This window comes from Protopterus annectens, chromosome 4.part1 (assembly GCF_019279795.1).
Source record: "Protopterus annectens isolate FY-2018-M chromosome 4.part1, PAN1.0, whole genome shotgun sequence".
In the NCBI taxonomy this organism is placed as follows: Eukaryota; Metazoa; Chordata; order Ceratodontiformes; family Protopteridae; genus Protopterus; species Protopterus annectens.
The window spans coordinates 503,583,617-503,601,093 of record NC_056734.1 but is presented as its reverse complement, the minus strand read 5'-3'; the positions used below and the strand labels follow the sequence as shown (position 1 = coordinate 503,601,093).

Sequence of the window (17,477 nt, the reverse complement as noted above, 5' to 3'; positions counted from 1 at the left end):
ATTCAAAAGCATGTCCTGGCTTTCTGCCTGAATTAGACAATTGTCCAGGTACGGGAATATTTGAATATTGCTTTGCCTGCAAAATGCAATGACTGGAGCTAGGCACTTTGTGAATACCCTGGGCACAGTAGATAAGCCAAAGGGTAGTGCAGAGAACTGATAGTGCATGCAGCCTGCTTTTAAGCGTAGGTATCTTATGCAAGATTCCCTGATTGGGATGTGCAGGTAGGCTTCCTTTAAATCCAGTGTTGCCAACCAGACATCTTTGCCTATCATGGGAAGCAACTGATGAAGAGTTAGCATCTTGAATTTTGGAATCGCCAAAAAGGTGTTTAGGATAGAAAGGTCCAGGATAGGACGCCATGAGTTGTCTTTTCTGGGTACCAGGAAAAGTCTTGAATAGAAACCTTGTCACTTTTCCACTTCTGGTATAGTCTGGATAGCCTTTAATCTTGAGAGAGAGAGTATTTGTTTTTGAGCCTCTGCCCACTGATTTGGGGGTAGATCTGGCCAACCGTTTGGGGTTGGTAACATGTGGAAGTGAAATCTGCATCCTTGGGAAACTATGTTTAAAACCCATTTGTCCTGGGTAATGAGTTCCTAGTTTTTTGCTTGCAGAGCAATCTTTCCCCCAAAAGGAGCAGTCAACTGAGAAGTGCTTGGAAGTTTTAAAGTTAAGTCATTGAGACAGCTTACTACTCCCTGATTTGGAAGTGGGAGCCCCTCACTGCTTAGTCCTGTGCATACCCTGGGACTGAAGCCTGGTTGTTCTGCTGGCTCTGGGTTTGAATTGAGAAGGCCTGGAAGATGCAGGAAAGGGCCTATTTTTTTGAGGGCCAATGCCTACTAAATCTTGGAGGCTGCACTTGTAAGAAATCTTTACCAGTTTGCATAGATTTAGCTTTTTTCTCCATCTTTTTAAGAACAACTTCTGCTCTGTTGCCAAACAGGCGATCCTGATTTAAGGGAGCATCCAGCAATTTAGTTTTAACATGATCTGGCAAAGATTGCTCCTTAAGCCAAGCAAGCCTTCTAAGTACAGACCCGGTGACAGCAGCCCTGCAAGACGCCTCTAGTGAATCAAAACCACATTGCAAAGTATGTTTTCCAACCTGTTCAGCAGAATGCATTAAATCCTGTAAATCCTTATTTTCAGCACAATCAGGAATCAACATCATTTTCTGTTTAAGCAATCCAACATAATGCTGCTGATACTTTAACATATGAAACTGGCAATTTAAGGCCCCGATGGCCAAGGTTGCAGAGGTGTATACCTTCTTACCCAGTCTATCCAGGGCCCTGGAATCTATCAGAGGGGCTAGGATTTTTGGCAGTAGTAGCCTTAATGCCCTTGGGTCCCTGTGAAATGGTCTCAGGATCCACAGAAGGATTTTTAAAAAGGAACTTGTGAGAATCAGAAACCCTGTAATATCTATCAGGTTTTCTGGGAGCAGGAGATAAAGAGTCAGGGGTCAAGCTAAATTCCAAAAAGGCATCGTCAATAATGCCCAACACAGGAGGGATAGTTAAAGGTCTGTGTTGGGGCAGGAGTAAGAAATCTCTAAGCCTCTTTTTAGAATGAAAGTAATCATGGCTTTCCCAGTAAAAATGCTCCCTAAGAGTATGCAAGGTTTCACCAAAAGAAAAATCCTCTGGGGAGGAGCAGAGGGAATAGAGTCCTCTGCATCAGAATTCTCATAGGTATAAGGGTAAATCCTGGTCATCAGAGGAGACAAAGTTCAGAATCCTGGTCAGAAGTATCATAAGCTAACTCAGTCCTAGGTCTCTTAGAGGGGGGAGGTTGGTTTCCCCTGACTAAAGTAATAAGATCTTCAGCCATTCTTATTTGTTTTTTAGGCAGAGGCCTGACCATGCGGTCTGGGCGTCGGTTTCTTAGGCATGGTTCGAGTTTTAGGCCTTGAAGAAGAAGATGGTGTTGGTTTAATATGCAAGTCAGTAGGCCTGAATACACCTTCAGAAGCTGGTACCCGCACAGCGGTTCCAGACCCATTCAAGGTAGAGGCATCTGCAGGTTCCACAGTTGAAGCATCTCGCGGCATACCCGACTCCGAATGGGTCTCAGTAGAGGCCTGCGAATCTGAAGTAGTGGGTATCAGGGGCTGAGAAAGCTCCTCACTGAGTACCGGCAAACTGGCGACTAGCTTAGGAGAAGCGTCGTCGGCAGCTTTGGACCTAGGCAGCCTGTCTCTGTCTTTATCTTTGCATTTTTTCGGAATGTCGGTAGTCGGGTGGCGAAGACATATCTGGATAATTGAACCGAGCACCAAAATATTTAGAAGCGAAAATACACCAACGACGAATAGTTTGTGGTTTAAATAAGGCATAAAACCGACAGCGAGGTACGTCGTGGTTAGGGCCTAGGCAAGGAATGCAGTACGAATGAAAATCTTTGAGGTATTTGCTTTCCACAAGAAATACAATTATTGACTTTTACTGACATCGGTTTAGAGCAAGAAAAAGTTTCCCCAATGGGGTACTTGGGCTTTAGTTGAAGACTTCGGTTCTGAAAATGAAAATTTCAGGAGTCGGCCGACCGGCATTTGCGAACTGCTTCTGCTTCGGGCACCGCAGAGCAAGAAAGACTGGGGTATTGGCATCGGCTGCATGCTTTATACACCCCTGACTACCTTGACGTCATGGAAGATGAGACAGCAACCGACGCAGGACCCAAGAACTTTGATAATCAGGCCGACTGAGGGCTACTGTAAGCAGATAACCCAAATGTGATGACTGCAACAGTGAAACAAGAAGAACATCTAATGCTGGGCTACATGGGAAGCAATACTCTTGATAAGATTTACAAGTAATCATTGCAGCTGCAACACAAAATAATGCTTGGCTGGCATCTTCTCATGTCTTGGAAGACCTCCTGAAGTGATTAGATGGATTCAGCATAGGAGGAGTGTTTTCACAGGACCTCCATCATTGACAAGGTCGATCCCCTCCACCAGAAGGTCAACAATGATCTGGGAATGTTTCTCACAGTACGTGTTCCCTCATAATGGGACATAAAAGACATCCTGGTGTATTTCTTCATTGAAAAAGGAAAGCCTTAGACTGCACTTTTGAAAGTAGATACCAGCAGTATCTGCTACAAGCAGCATATGTCTTTAGAATTGCACATAAAATGTGCCACGTGAAAATCCACTAACATATCAGCACTCAGCCTTTTCTACAGCTTTCTTAACTTTGGAGTCAAAAGAGTGGAGAGCTTCTCTAAAACCTGTTTCATCAGAGGTGAGAGAGAGGAACAGGTAAACAGTTAAAACCTATAGATCAAAAGTAATACAGGAATAAACTCTATTACAAAACCTGTCTATAGCTTTGTACTTTTAACCTGGAAGGGTTATAAAATGCAGTGGTATGCAACACCTACAACAGACAGAGGACATAACCCAAGCATTAGCCTTACAATGTCTGATTAAAAACTGCTGGGGACAGCCTATAGAGGCAGCTATCAGTTTTTTTTTTAAAGTCACCCTTGAGCCTCAGAAGCATCAAACTTAATCACTAGTTGCATAGGTGGGATAACCCATTACCCCACTTCCTTAAAGAGATGTTTAGGATGTTTTTAGGTTAGTGTCAAGGAAGATAAACCATGTCTAAAATGGACTTCATAAACATGACACTCTTCCTATAAGAGGGATCATCATAAGTATGGTATTATCAGGGTATTACTCTATTCCTTTGTGTGTCACAACAGACATTCCTTTTGCTGAAGAGTGCTATTACTGAGAACGATTATAGGGAGACAGGTGGCAACCAATGACTAAGCATAAGAAGAGCAAGCCTTACACCCTTCACAAAGTGGGAAACAGTAAGAGAATAAGGCAGACTATCAGGAGACCGAGAGAATGTGAAGAGGAAGCACAGTATATGCAGCAGTAGGTAGCAAAGGGCATTAAGTTAAACTACTCAAGGTGCTGTCCCACACTCAATCTATTTTGCATAATGAGTTAAACAGATTTTCAAAAGCTAGAGTGTTCAGGGGAAACAAATCAATCAAGAGCATGAGAATGGGTGCAGGAAGGCCTTCCTCAACTCTTGCTACCAAAATTTCTTCCAATTTGGAGCAGATGAGCAGAGGTAAATGCCAGAATGGGTTTATACTCTTAACAAAAGATGAACCCTAGGGACTCAGCGCTTCATTCCTCACCCTACAGTGGAGCATTCACCTGCTCCAGTATGAGAAATGAGACTGTAGCTGTCCAATGACTCTCATTTCCAGCAGATGCTAGGGGCTAACTCTCTCATCCACAAGTGAGAAATAGGACACTTACCTCTTTAGAAAGGGGGTTACCTATTTTAATGTTGCTTAAGTCCACCTCAGCTCCTGTAGATTTTGAAGTACAGCTAGACGTGGCCATGGACTCTAGTATCCCTTACTTCATGCCTCTTCTGTTATTACAAGATGGACCCCCTCCAGCTGGCACCTGTGTTGTCTTATCTCAATCCATGCAAAATGATGGATGGTGACGGAAGTCACAGGCTTTTCTCTTTTGTGCTGGTGGATCAAAGTGCTGAAGTGTTGGCACTTGGTGACAGTTACCAACACAGTGTACAGCACTCTATAGCTGACATCCTGAAGTTAGAATCAGCTGTTTCTACGGACCTGTAGTTCCTTGCCTTGAAAACTCCTCTGGATGCAGTTAAGATCTACAAAGAGTTTTTGAATTACAGGTCTTGATAAGCGGTGTGTGTATGCAGTGTGTGTATACAAGTCTTCTATAAGGATATGGTTATGAGAAGCGTTCCATCCTGCATGGGTGAAGTGGCTCAGTTGTCCCTGTGAAGAAATCTACTTACCTACCACTTTTTTCCTTAAATGTACATTAACAGCTTAGATACTAAATAATAAAATTACTTCACAGCAGAAAAACAGTATCAATTCCTTATCTCATTTATTAAGGGACCACATGGACAATCAATTATCAAAATAATTTTCTCAAAGTTGCTTATACTTTAACAAATGTAACAAATAGTGGTAGGGCACACTGAAATTACTGCTGTCATTTCTGGTACACATTTTAATGTTTCAACTTAAAGACAAACTACTAACTCTAACATGGCCAGATGCGTCCAAGTTACAAAACACTGCAGGCCAAATATTCAAACTAAAACAAATACAGGCATTAAGGGTAGTGCTACAGAGAATACTGCTTTTGCTTCACCATAATGGATCGGTCAGAGATTCTTGACATTCTTCTAAAAAGTTACGACTGCAGTGAGAATCTCTCTCCCCCAAAACAGGCTAGTTATAAGTTTCTTACTAGAAGAACTGAATATGGTGCAAGGTAATATTGTTTTTATAGTGAGTTAAAGTCAAAGGAGTAGCAGTTCTAGACAGTCAAGATCATTCTGCAAGAATTGCTTGAAAAACCTGCTAGACAAGGTAAACAAAACAAACATTATAAATACTACTGTAAGAGTATCATCCTTGAAGAACTGCTGATATGGTGTGCACCTGGCACAAATGTACTTTTCTTCGGCAATAACCGACTCAGTACTACACTGAAGATATATGGTTGCAACTCAGTAAATAACTGGGTTCAAATGTTGACTCTTGTGCTGGAGTGCTAGGTGGAAAGAGGTTAGACTAAGTAACTGGAAACTAGCCCTTCTTCCTTTCTTTCTCTGCTGGTGGTGGAGAAGGGGGGAATATTTAACTGTTGGCACAGCAGTATCCACTAGTGGATGCTAAGAACCAGCCCTCAGCATCTGGAAATGCTAGCAGAATGGAAAGGAGTGGTAGCTAGAGCCCAAACCTATAACCATGAACAATGCTGGCATAAAGGTCAAGTTGTTTTCATGAAAAAAACATGCCCCCATTAGTAATGTTCTAAGATTACAGATCACCTAGTCCCAACGCTCATCCCTACTGTCAAGATGCAAAAACAAGATCCCCCCTCTCTCAATCAAAGACTGCACCTCTACCAGATTACAAAGGGCTACACAAGGAGTCAGAAGAATGACAGGACTAACCAGCAAGGGAACCATGGCTCAGTGGTCCGAGACTAGATTTTTGTTGTTTGGAGGGGGTATCAGCTACCAGTAGAAAGTCCAGAAGAGGCTTTTGGGAATATTATGAAATACTGAAGAAGAAACTAAAGAAAAAAGTGATCAGATGGTGTTACATACTACTTGCTCACATGCTTACCTTAAAGTCATAAGCAGACTGTTTAATGACTTCTGGTGCCATCCAAAATGGAGTGCCAACAAATGTGTTTCTTTTGATCTGTGTGTCTGTCAGCTGTCCTGCGACACCAAAATCAGCCAACTTTACATCCCCATTCTCAGATAGGAGTACATTAGCAGCTACAAATACAAAATACAGTTAATAATACATGGTGCAGAGACTCAAAGAAAACTTACTACAAGCTACAAGTTTTAACACAGACCATGCCTAATTTTTAAATTTCATTTGAAGACATAAGCACTGCTCTTTTGAGCATAAATGCAATTCTTGTTTACAAATATTTGGGTAAGAGATAGTGTTGCATTTTGCTGGTCCTGTATGCTATTACTGTTGGAAATAAAATACATCTAAAGAAACAGCACATCTAACTCATTAAAATGCAAAAACATGAAATACGAGTCCTGCTGCAATAATTTCATTCCCAAATGTCCTAAGAGTTAAGGGAAAAGGGACTCCAATCTGACCCAGGTTCATATTTATACAAAGATTATAATTCTCAGGGAAAAGAAGAAATGAACAAATATACAATTAATAGGCCCGTGCAACATGTTTACATGAAGTCTCACTCAAAAAAAAACAAAAAAAAAACAAAAAAAAAAACTCAATTATAATTCAAGGCTAACAAATGAATTACACGAATGAAAAAACTATATTCTACAAATGCAAATGGGCAATATATAGACAGTGCAAGCATAAAAATATAAACCTGTCATCCTTCTGATGAACTGAGTCATAATTTAATAGGAAGGTCAAAAAGAAAAAAAATAATACATACATTTTTATTTTGAGCAATGTGTGTGAACATTGCTTATGAATATCTTAATAAAGAACAGTGTTCATAATTTCTGAAAATGTTTTTAAACTAAGCTTCAACAGGGGAACTATCCTACACAAGGTACGCTATGAGTGAAACAGATCAGCTGAAAGATGAACTTGGAATACTAATGTGCTCATTGATTGATACCAGACTGCAGAGTTTCTGGGATGCATTCCCTCCTAAAGGTAAGCAGATTAACTATTACAAATTGATTCAGCAGCAACATGGTGATTTAGGCGAGAGTATTTTACAAAACAAAGGATACAAAAAAGAGAAATGTGAAAAAAATGGCACATTGTAGCTAGACAGCTAATGTTCTTCCAAACACTCTTGAACACGTTCTAATCCAAACAATGAAGTATGAATTCCACAAACAACTCAAAAATTAAACAAAAGCCAACACAACTTTCGTGTTCAGCATGATGCCAGACATTGCTGTTAATGCAGTCATTAGTTAAAAGGAACTGGGGCTCCGTAATCACTGGGAGACCATAGGCAAAAAAAACCCCCAAAAAAACAAAGTGCATTCTTGGCTTTAACTAACCTTCAGTTATGTGAATGTGTACCACTTAACTGTGTAATATCTTAGCTGTGCCATTTCTTACTCACAGTTCATTATAAGAAATTATTTCTACTTGAATCCATAATGTTATTCAATGCTGCAATTTCTGTCTAGTGCTATGCTCACTTCTTAAGTGTTTGGCTTGCAGCTAAAGTACATCTCAACTCCTACTCACATGTGAATGATTTAATTCTACCACATGAAAAGAAATGGTCTCAGACATCTTAAGTTTCCAGCTGCTAGCTTGAGTCAATCTTGGTGGTCTGAAGTTTCACAAGATGACAGCACTGAAGTATATAACAAATTCAGTCTTATCATTATCAGAGGATCTACAAGAACGGTCACATCTTCGGGTTTCCTCAATCAATTGCCATTGCAAAAAAAAAAAAAAAAAAAAAAAAATGAAGACTCCAGATGTTTATGTCCCAGCTTTTGCACATTATAGGACAAACACATATGCATATCTCCACAGCCTGCCAGTTCATCACTCATTGCTATCTTGTCAATCAAAAAAGCAATATAACTGACAACTTCTGTGAAAACTTTACTTCCCTGTCCCCACCACATGTACTTCATGACATCCCTACCACCTGTCCCCTATCTTGTATCTCTAAAGAGCAGGTCGTAAATGTCATCTCTAAGGCCAAAAACACAGCATCTATGAGATCTGATAACACCACAGGCTGTGTCCTACATGGGCTCCAACATGAATTAGCAACACCATTTGGTACTCTTTTCGATCATAGTCTAAGCACCAGCTTCATACCAGCTGAATGGAAAAGAGCCACCGTTATTCTCTTGCACAAAGGTGGTGCTTCCACTGACCCCGGAAACTACATACCTGTTAGCCTGACTAGCCTTATCTGCAAGGCCATGGAGTGAATCATCATGGACCTTATCAACAAAGATATAGGTAGTGTCCAAACACTTGACCCTACTCTGTTTGGATTCGTCAAAGGGAGATCATATGCCTGTTAAACCTGGTGGACTACTTCAAGGCAGTTACCAAGGCCCTGGGTGAAGGGAAATCTGTGCATACAGTCTACCTGGACTTCTCCAATGCATTTGACACTATCATCAACTTAGGCATCATTGACAAACTTACTCAATAAGGCATCAACCCTTATATCATTAGATGGGTCGCTAACTGGCTCATTGATTGAACTCACAGTCAAAATAGGGGAATCCACCTCCAACAGCAGACCTGTAACCAATGATGTTCCACAGGGATCAATTGTGAGACCTCCACTGTTTGGAATCTTTCTCTGAAGTACAAGCAAAAACTAAAGGTCTGTGGCTGACAAATGTTGCTGATGACTGCAAACTGGGAACAGTCATAGAATCTCAAAATCATGTCAACAAGCTACATAATTGGTGCCAAAGTCACAGCCTTAAACTCAATGCAAAACTGTATTATCATTCCTTTTAGTAAAAGTGTTGTTCCTACTAACTAGCACATTAATACCAACACTTAAGTATACACTCAGTGGTGAGAGACCTGGGCATACAGGTTGACAGCAACCTTACCTTTGACCATGATGTCTCCACAGTGGTAAGAAGGGCATTCTATACTGCTCATCCCATAAGTAAGGGCATTGACTCCAGAAAAAAAAAAAAAGTTATAACCTCCCTGTACTCTTCCCTCATCGGGTGAATAATTGAGTACAATGCTCCTTTTGGTATGTACCTTTCCAAGCACCTGCAATGAGTGGAGAAACCACAAAGGTTCCTCACAAGGAAAAGTCAAGGTCTTCACATCTGTCCCTATGGGGATAGTCTGAAATCACTGCCACTTTATTCTGTTTCATACAGACTACAAAGAGGTGATCTCTGCCTTGCATACAAGGCAATCTCTGACCCTGGTTTGCTGAAAATGCTGCATATCCGCAAGTCAGATGGTATAAGGGTTACTCGCACTAAAGACCATAACCCGGTATGTGCTATTAATAAAACCTGCTGGAGGGATTTGTCTCCCAGAGGTTACCATATCTTTGGAACAGACTCTCAACTTCATGTCAAACAGAGCACCTCTTTGGCCCTCTTCAAACGCAATCTGAATGATTGGATAGGTGACCGTAAACTCACCCTGGGGGTTCAACTTGTGTCCCTCTTGGACAGAGGCAATAGGTTCCGATTGTGGAAATAAGGGTAAGAACTTGGCTAGGCTTGTAAGGGACCTGGGGTCACTAGCCTAATAACTTCCTATGATCTGGACAACTATAAAGTAGTATAACAAGTGTATGCTTGACCAGCTTACAGAAAACTCTATCTGTAACGACTGATAAAAGATACACTTCATCCATAGGGGAATGGAGTAAGGGCATTCTTGACTAAAGGAGAGTCCTCTTGTATATTTCTTGATATGGTAAGATCTTATCGGTTAGAACTACGCAGTGACCCTCCATTACAGATCACTGGTTCACCTGAATCCAAGGCAGTAGCCATCGGGAAGAAATTGGAGGTCCACACAAGCCCACAGCTCAGCAGAGCTGAATCCTTGAGCAATGACTCCTCGATTATTGTTCTACTCAATGAGGGCCAGAATGCAGAGTCACAGTTAAGACAATAACGTTTGAGAAAAGTGTGCACCGAAAATCCACTGGCTGTTGTGCAGTGGTGAGTGCAGATGTAAACAAAAGATTTTTTTCCAGAAAAAATAATGAGAATTATAAGCAGTCACTTCCTTAGCATAGTTTGACAACAGCAAAACTCTGTGAGTAATTACTCACCTACAGATGGCTTGAAATAAGGCAGTTTCTGCTTGACAGCAACCAGCCTCTCTCTCTTCAGTGCAAGATTAAGTAGCTCATCCAACCTCCTGAAACCAGGCACCCATTTCATGCAAACCATACACTCAAGGTGTAAAAACCTGCTTTTAGTTTTGACTGAGGTAGCCCTTTCCAGGGGGTACCAAACAATCTGGATCTTGTGGGAGGTAACAGTAGCTCTTCAACCAACAAATGAAGTGTTCATCTTTAGAATCTATGAAAGATTTAGTAGCAAAAAGGGAAGCAACTCAGTAAGTAATGTCCACCATTCCTAGACCCTATAGCAAGAATTTAAAACTAAAAGATACATGAACATGTGGTATCTCTAAAACCACTAATAATGCACAGCCCACTGTAACACCAGCATAAACAGGCATACAAATAGCAATTATGAAGTTCACAGCTAACATAAATCCAACTATGTGCAGCAGACTGTGGGCTTGAACATTACACTGCACTTTCAGCCAGCTGTGCAGAGCTGTGAACTCCTGGGTCACCTACAAAGATGGGAGTTAACACTGGAAAAGGTCTAGCTCTACACATTTAAAGCCAATCCTCTGAGTAGGAGTCAGACATGACCAACAAATTTACATTAATCTGGAGGGCAACAAAGGGTATGTCCATTGTAGTGATATTTTCAGGGTGCCCATGATCAAAGCAAAGAGGAGCCACGTATTCAAGTAAAAGGACATACGGCTACAAGTCTAACATAAGGCTTTGGTCACCTCTGCCAACACCCTCATAAAGGCTCCGAGTGCTGAAGAAAGCCTAAAGGACAGCATTCTGTAATGGACGCTAAGCCCAAACAAAATGAATTGGAGGAATTTGTTGTGTGGTCCTCAAAGATTTTCCAAAAGGCAGCCATATTCATTTAGGCATCTTGCAAACCAAATGCATATGCTTCTACAGGATGTGCATCTGAGAACATATTTCTGGTTGAAACTACAGTGATTTAAAACAGGAAGGAACTCATCACCCCATTCAGAACACGGAGAAAGGTAACTGTAAACCCACCAAAAGAAAAAAAAAAGCAGTCACTACAGACTACAAACTCTTAACCAGTACAAGTCTGCCTCAAGTGCTCCAGTGAGACTAACTGGTCCATTACACAATCTTTCTGGGGAAGGAGAGGCAAGTTGCAGAGTTTAATCTACAACGATAATGTTCTGATCTCACTGACACTGTGTGAATGCTCTTCAAGCTGAAGTAAACCCTATGAACACTTTCACGGGTAGTCCCAGGTCAATGTCAGGACTGTAGTTGTGGTCCTTCAGCAAAGGAGGAAGCAAGACCATGTCTTAGTTAATTTCCTTTCTAGTTGGCAGGGAAGTTTGTCCTCTTCTGATGGTTATTAGCCATGAAAAGGTAGAGTGGAATGGAAGGTAATAGAGACTCTCCATACAGATGAGGACCTGGACTTTCAAGACAGCTGCAGACTGATCAACAGCTTAATTTCAGTTCTCTCAGTCTGAAATAGAAACTGAGAAATAACAGCCAGCGATACTGTCAGATCGAGTAAAATGCAGTTACTGGCTAATAAGTACACTGCATGAATGCCAGCAAAGATGAAACTTAACAGAACCGGAAAGAAAATTAACCAGAAAAGACAAAGGGAAAACAATGGCTGGGAAGAATCCTGCAGCTGTTCAGCAAAAAGCAGTTCAAGCTTGAACTTTGATACAACAGATAGCTTCCAGGAATTTAGAGGAAAACAATAAAATATATTCAACTCAAATAAAAGGTTGGAAAATATAGCAACCTTTAACTAGCTATTCAGATGAACTGATAAAAATGCAAAAATCAGAGGTTGAAATGAAAAAAAAGCTGTCTGAGTCAAGACTTCTTTACTCACTGTACATCAGGCAAAAAGAGAAGCAAATTTATCTCAGAAATCAGGGAATGTAGAGAGGCAGGTGTAGATTCAAGCTGCTGTATTTATCTGTCTTCTGAATTTTTTTTCCTGGGCAATTCAAGACATTTTTTGATGGGCTAGAGGCTGAGGAGGAAATGAAGCTTATTCAATAAAAAGTAAGTCAGCAAATAGAAGGCAACTCTGCTTATCATTCTTTTCATAATAAAGCTTAGAGAGAGAGAGAGACTGCCAGTGAAATATTTTCTGGTGCTCCAAAGGACATGTTTGAGACACAGAAAAAAAGCACTGGATTTGACTAAAAGAATCAGGAGTTCCTTGGACTTGAATCAGAGTCTGGTGTTGAGAGATGGAGATGAGAAAGATGATGACCAGAAACACTGAAATTAATGAACAACTAGGAGACTATAAAGCACCAATCACATGTGAAATACAGCTTTGCAAGAAAAAGTGGGAGAGAAAGACTGGACTTAACTTATTTTCTTAAACTTGTGGGTGGACTGTAAAGTATATACCCCAGTTTATGTCATTACTGTTTAGAAGGATGTTAAATGGAAAAAAGGTAACTAAATAAAACATTTTGTTCTTATTAGTGTATGTATGAAACATAGCATGATACAAAACAATACGTTATGTACTCACCATAATATTCCAGGTTTGTTGTCTATCTCGCCTTCAGTCTATACTTGTTGGGTTCAGAACCAAGCATCGGTTCCGACTCGGACTAATTCAAAAGCTCGAGAGCTTCCACTGGCTCAAGGTATACCTATCCCATGATGCTCAGGGAAGATTACCCAAATCTTGTTTGCAAGTGAAAGCATGAGCATTTACTTATGATTAAAACAAATATGTCTAGATAAGATTCAGAAGAGAATCAGAGACTCCATAATCCAATTACAATAAGAAAAATGTCCGCCCGATCTTCCAGGAGTGAAGGCGGGGAAGGAGGGTGGGATGCAAAAATGAAGGCGAAATGGACAACAAACATAGAATGTTATGGGGAGTACATAACTTCTTAAAGTTATGTTGTTCTACCTCGCTTTCATTCTATGTTGGGACAGTGTCCCTAGCACATTCTTTCTTGGTTCAAGGGAAGATACTCTTCAGAACAGTGGACCCAAATGAGTCCCTGTTCCTGGAGGCCATATCTACTTTGTAATAAGTAATAAAGTTATGAGGCTTTACCCACATTGCTGCTGCACAAATGGAATCCATAGGAAGCCTGGTCTGGAAGGCAGTTGTTGTTGCAATGGCTCTTGTTGAATGGCCCTTTACTTTGCCTGGTAGCTGTCTCTTTTGGGAATTGTGTGTGTAGGAGATGGTCTGTGAGCCATTTAGAGAGTGTGACCTTTGACAGTGGAAATCTTTTCTGTCTGAAAAGGACACAAAAAGCTGATCCGACTTTCTGAAATCTTTAGTTCTATGCATGTAGAAACGCAGTTGTCTATGTACATCTAACTGATGTAATCTATATTCTGCCTTGTTGTCATAGTTTGGGAAAAAAACTGGTAAGTTGCTAGATTGATTTATGCTGGTCTCTGAGCACACCTTTTGTAGAAAGGAAGGGTTAGTCCGTATGGAGACCATCTTTGTGAAAAGTTATGTATGGAGGACGTATGCATAAAGCTTAGAGTTCAGACACTCACCTGACGGATGTGATGGCCACCAATAAAGCCGTCTTCCATGACAAAAACTTTATGTCACATGATGATGCAGGTTCGAAGGGAGACAGAATTACAGAGGATAGAACAAAATTTAGTTCCCATGGAGCTGGAGGTTCTTTTACTGGAGGCCTTAGTAAGAAGGTACCCTTTAGAAAGACTTTACAGAGTCTGTGGGACATTATTTCTACTCCCATTTCCTCAATATGGAAGTTTGATATAGCGGCCAACTCTACTCTAATTGTAGCCGCTGCCACACCCTCATTAAAAAGTTTAGCGAGAAAATCTAACACTGCTGTGATGGGGGCCATAAAAGAATCTATGTTGTTTTTGGAAGCCCAGTGTGAAAATCTTTTAATAGAGTACAATTTTCTGGTAGATGCCTTATGACAAGAAATCAAGATATGTCTAACTGCAGGGGAGAGATCATGGAGCCTGGCTATTTGTGGAACTGAAGCAGCCAAGCTGTCAATTTTAAGGTTTGTATCGATGGATGGAACGTCCCCGACAAATGAGCCAGAATGTCTGGAACTTGGTCCAGGATCCATGATTCCTCCTGGAGATGGGCCAACAGACAGGGGAACCAAATTTGCTGAGGGCAGTATACAGTGCAATGAGAATCATTATGCTTTTCAACATGTTGGCCTTCTGAAGAACATTTGGTATCAGGGGAAAAGGAGGGAAAGCGTAAAGGAGTCCCGGGGCCAATCGTGTACAAGTACATCCATTGGTGACTGCCCCAGAAGGGGAATCAGGGCAAAGTAGCTCCTGCACTTGGCATTCATGGACATGGTGAAAAGGTCCCAGCAGGGCTGGCCCCATTGGCGGAAAATCTCTTCCATTTCTTGTTTTAGGGAACACTCGTGAGGCATCAGAATAGCTCTGCTGAGTTTGTCTGCTATCACACTGTATTTCCCTGGGATGTGCATTGCTGTCAGAAAATGTTGAGAAGAGAGTGCCCATTGCCATACATTTTGTGCCTCTTGACATAAAGAGTAGGATTTGGTTCCTCCTTGTTTATGTGCCACACTACTGACATGCTGTCTGTCTGAATTGCAATTGTTCCTATTGGGAGAAAGCCCTGAAATGCTAGCACCACACTCATCTCCAGGACATTGATATGAAAGTAATTCTTGTGTTCCTGCCAGATGCCTTGGAAGTCTTTCCCAGATAATGGCCCCCACCCTATCTGAGAAGCGGCCGCGGTCACTGCGGTTAATGGTTATGGGAAGACAAACGGTCAGCCTATAGTCAACTGAGATGAATGACACCACCAGTGTAGGTGCTTTTTGCAGGATTCTGTGATGATAATCTTGTGTGACAGTGGCAGATCTTGCATGGACCACTGGTAAAAAGCAGCCATTGAAGAACTCGCGTGTAAGCGCACTAGAGGTACCAAAATAATTGCAGCCGCCATGGTGCCCAGAGCATGCAAGGCAGTTTTTGCCTGAACTTTTCTTTTGTATAAAAGATTCTCAATTTGATGGTGAAGGGACTGAACCCTCTCGGGGGTAAGTTTGGCCAACATTTTTCTTAAGTCTAATTCTGCACCTAAGAATATAAGACACTGTGAAGGCAACAAGGCAGATTATGCAGAGTTGGGAGAACAGATGAATGCTTTCGTTCCTTGCTTTCATTAGTAGGTGCTTTAGTGGTGGCGGTTAGGGGGCAGTCGTCTAGGTATGGAAACACACTGAATCCTAGAAGCCTCAAGTGAGCCGCAACCACTGTCATTCATTTGGTGAACACTCTGGGGGCTGTAGTGAGGCCAAAGGGCAGAGCTCGAAACTGTTAATGACTGGCTCCCAGCCAAAAGCGCAGATGTCTTCTGGATCGCCTGTCTATGTTTATATGGTAGTATCGAGCACATCCAATAGTCTTTCCCCAGAAAGGGAAATATCAACTGCAGTGTCACCATCCGGAACTTTGATTTCTTGATGGACTTGTTTAGTCTGCTGAGATCCAGAATGGGCCTCCAGTCCCCTGTCTTTTTTGGAATGAAAAAGAACCTTGAGTAATTTCTGGATCCAATTTGGTCTGCAGGGACATTTTGGATGACTCTTTTCTAGCAACATTTGTACCTTTAGAGTTGCATAATCCCTTTGACTGGGTGGAACATCTGGGGCTGATTGTTTTTCTGATGGAGGTATGTAATAACCTCTGGATATAATCATTTTTACCCATTTGTCTTGTGTAATTTCTAGCCAGGCATTCGGGTACAATGATAAGCAACCCTCGACTACCTCCGAGATGGACAGATGGGTCCTCCTCTCAGGAGCGATGAAAGGGTTTTCCAAGCAAGGAGTCCCTGTCACCCTGATTCTGCAGACACCCTCTGCTGCGAGGTCGCATCTTCCATTGTTACTTCCCCCTCTGCCCCTAGGGGAAGAACCACCACTATTTGGGACTTGCGGAACCACATCTCCTCCCGACCTTTGGGATAAGTTCTACTGGGAAGGGAAAAATAGAATCCCACAGCAGAGTCTTTCCCTCCTCTTTGTACATGGTCAAGGTCTCTAACTTTGAGCCCGAACAAGGACGAGCCATCGAAGGGGGCGTTAATGAAGGAAGACTTGAATGGTTCAGCAAAATTACATAAGCGCATCCAGGAATGTCTCCTTAAGGAAATTCCTGTACCTGCTGCCCTGCTTGCTGCATCTGCCACATAAGAGATTAGTTGCATGGAGGAGTTTACCACAGAGTTTAAGATGGAGAGCTGCGAGGAAACCTTATCTGAAACCTCTGTATCTACTGTACCTTGAAGGGCATCTCCTAGCTCTTTTAGGAGATCCCTCTGCAGTCTCGTAAAATGGATTAGGTAATTTGATCTAAATGTAAATTCCGCTGAAGAAAAAGTATGCTTATCATATCTGTCCATCGTTCAAGACTCTCTGTTCTGTGGAGAAACAGATGAGAAAGTCTCTGACAGTTCCTTCTTTGTGGCCACCGCCACCACTATAGCATCTACTGGGACACCCTTGCTGAGAAATTCTTTTTCTGCAGGTGTTGTAATTAATTTGTCTTCCTCAGAACAGGTTCCACTGACTCCAGAGAGCCGCACGCATTCCAACTAATTACATTCATCAACTGATCAAAAGGTGGAGTCAACCAAGAAGTGGAGGGGCGAGACCCAAATGCCTCCAGGTACATCAACTGGTACTCACAAGGATTGGAGGGCTTCCAGCCACCCCTCTGCTCAAGAAACTCTAGGATGTCTGCAAAGGAAACATCTTCAAAAGGTGACCATGGGGACCCTTCTGATTCATCCAGATCGGTGTCTGAGGTGATATACTCATCCGGGGAGTCTATGTGCTTCCTCTTGCGCAATCCCTTCTGAGGGACCTCCTCAGAGGGGTACTCTTGGGAAGTTTCAGAGGAGATAGTCTTGCCTGCAGGGGCTTCCTGGGGCTTAGGGTCTCTGTGCTTGGGGGGGGGGGAGCAATGGCGCTGAGACAGACACAAGCAGTTTTGGGGGAAGAGCACTTGAACCAGACAGTGGAACAGTCTGAGGTGACAGCACTCTCTCCATCAGCTCAAAAGCTCCCTCACCCTGCTCTGAGGAGGTCCCTGACTCCGAAGAAC

General features: G+C 42.0%; 1 protein-coding gene across 1 annotated transcript in view; it reads right to left on the bottom strand.

Moving 5' to 3' along the window:
- Nucleotides 1-17,477, bottom strand: part of STK25 (serine/threonine kinase 25) — a gene marked incomplete in the record, with an annotated part of 665,014 nt that overhangs the window by 413,587 nt on the left and 233,950 nt on the right. The window contains 1 exon segment of the mRNA XM_044070790.1: nucleotides 6,179-6,336. Within this exon segment, the coding sequence (XP_043926725.1) occupies nucleotides 6,179-6,336 (158 nt within the window).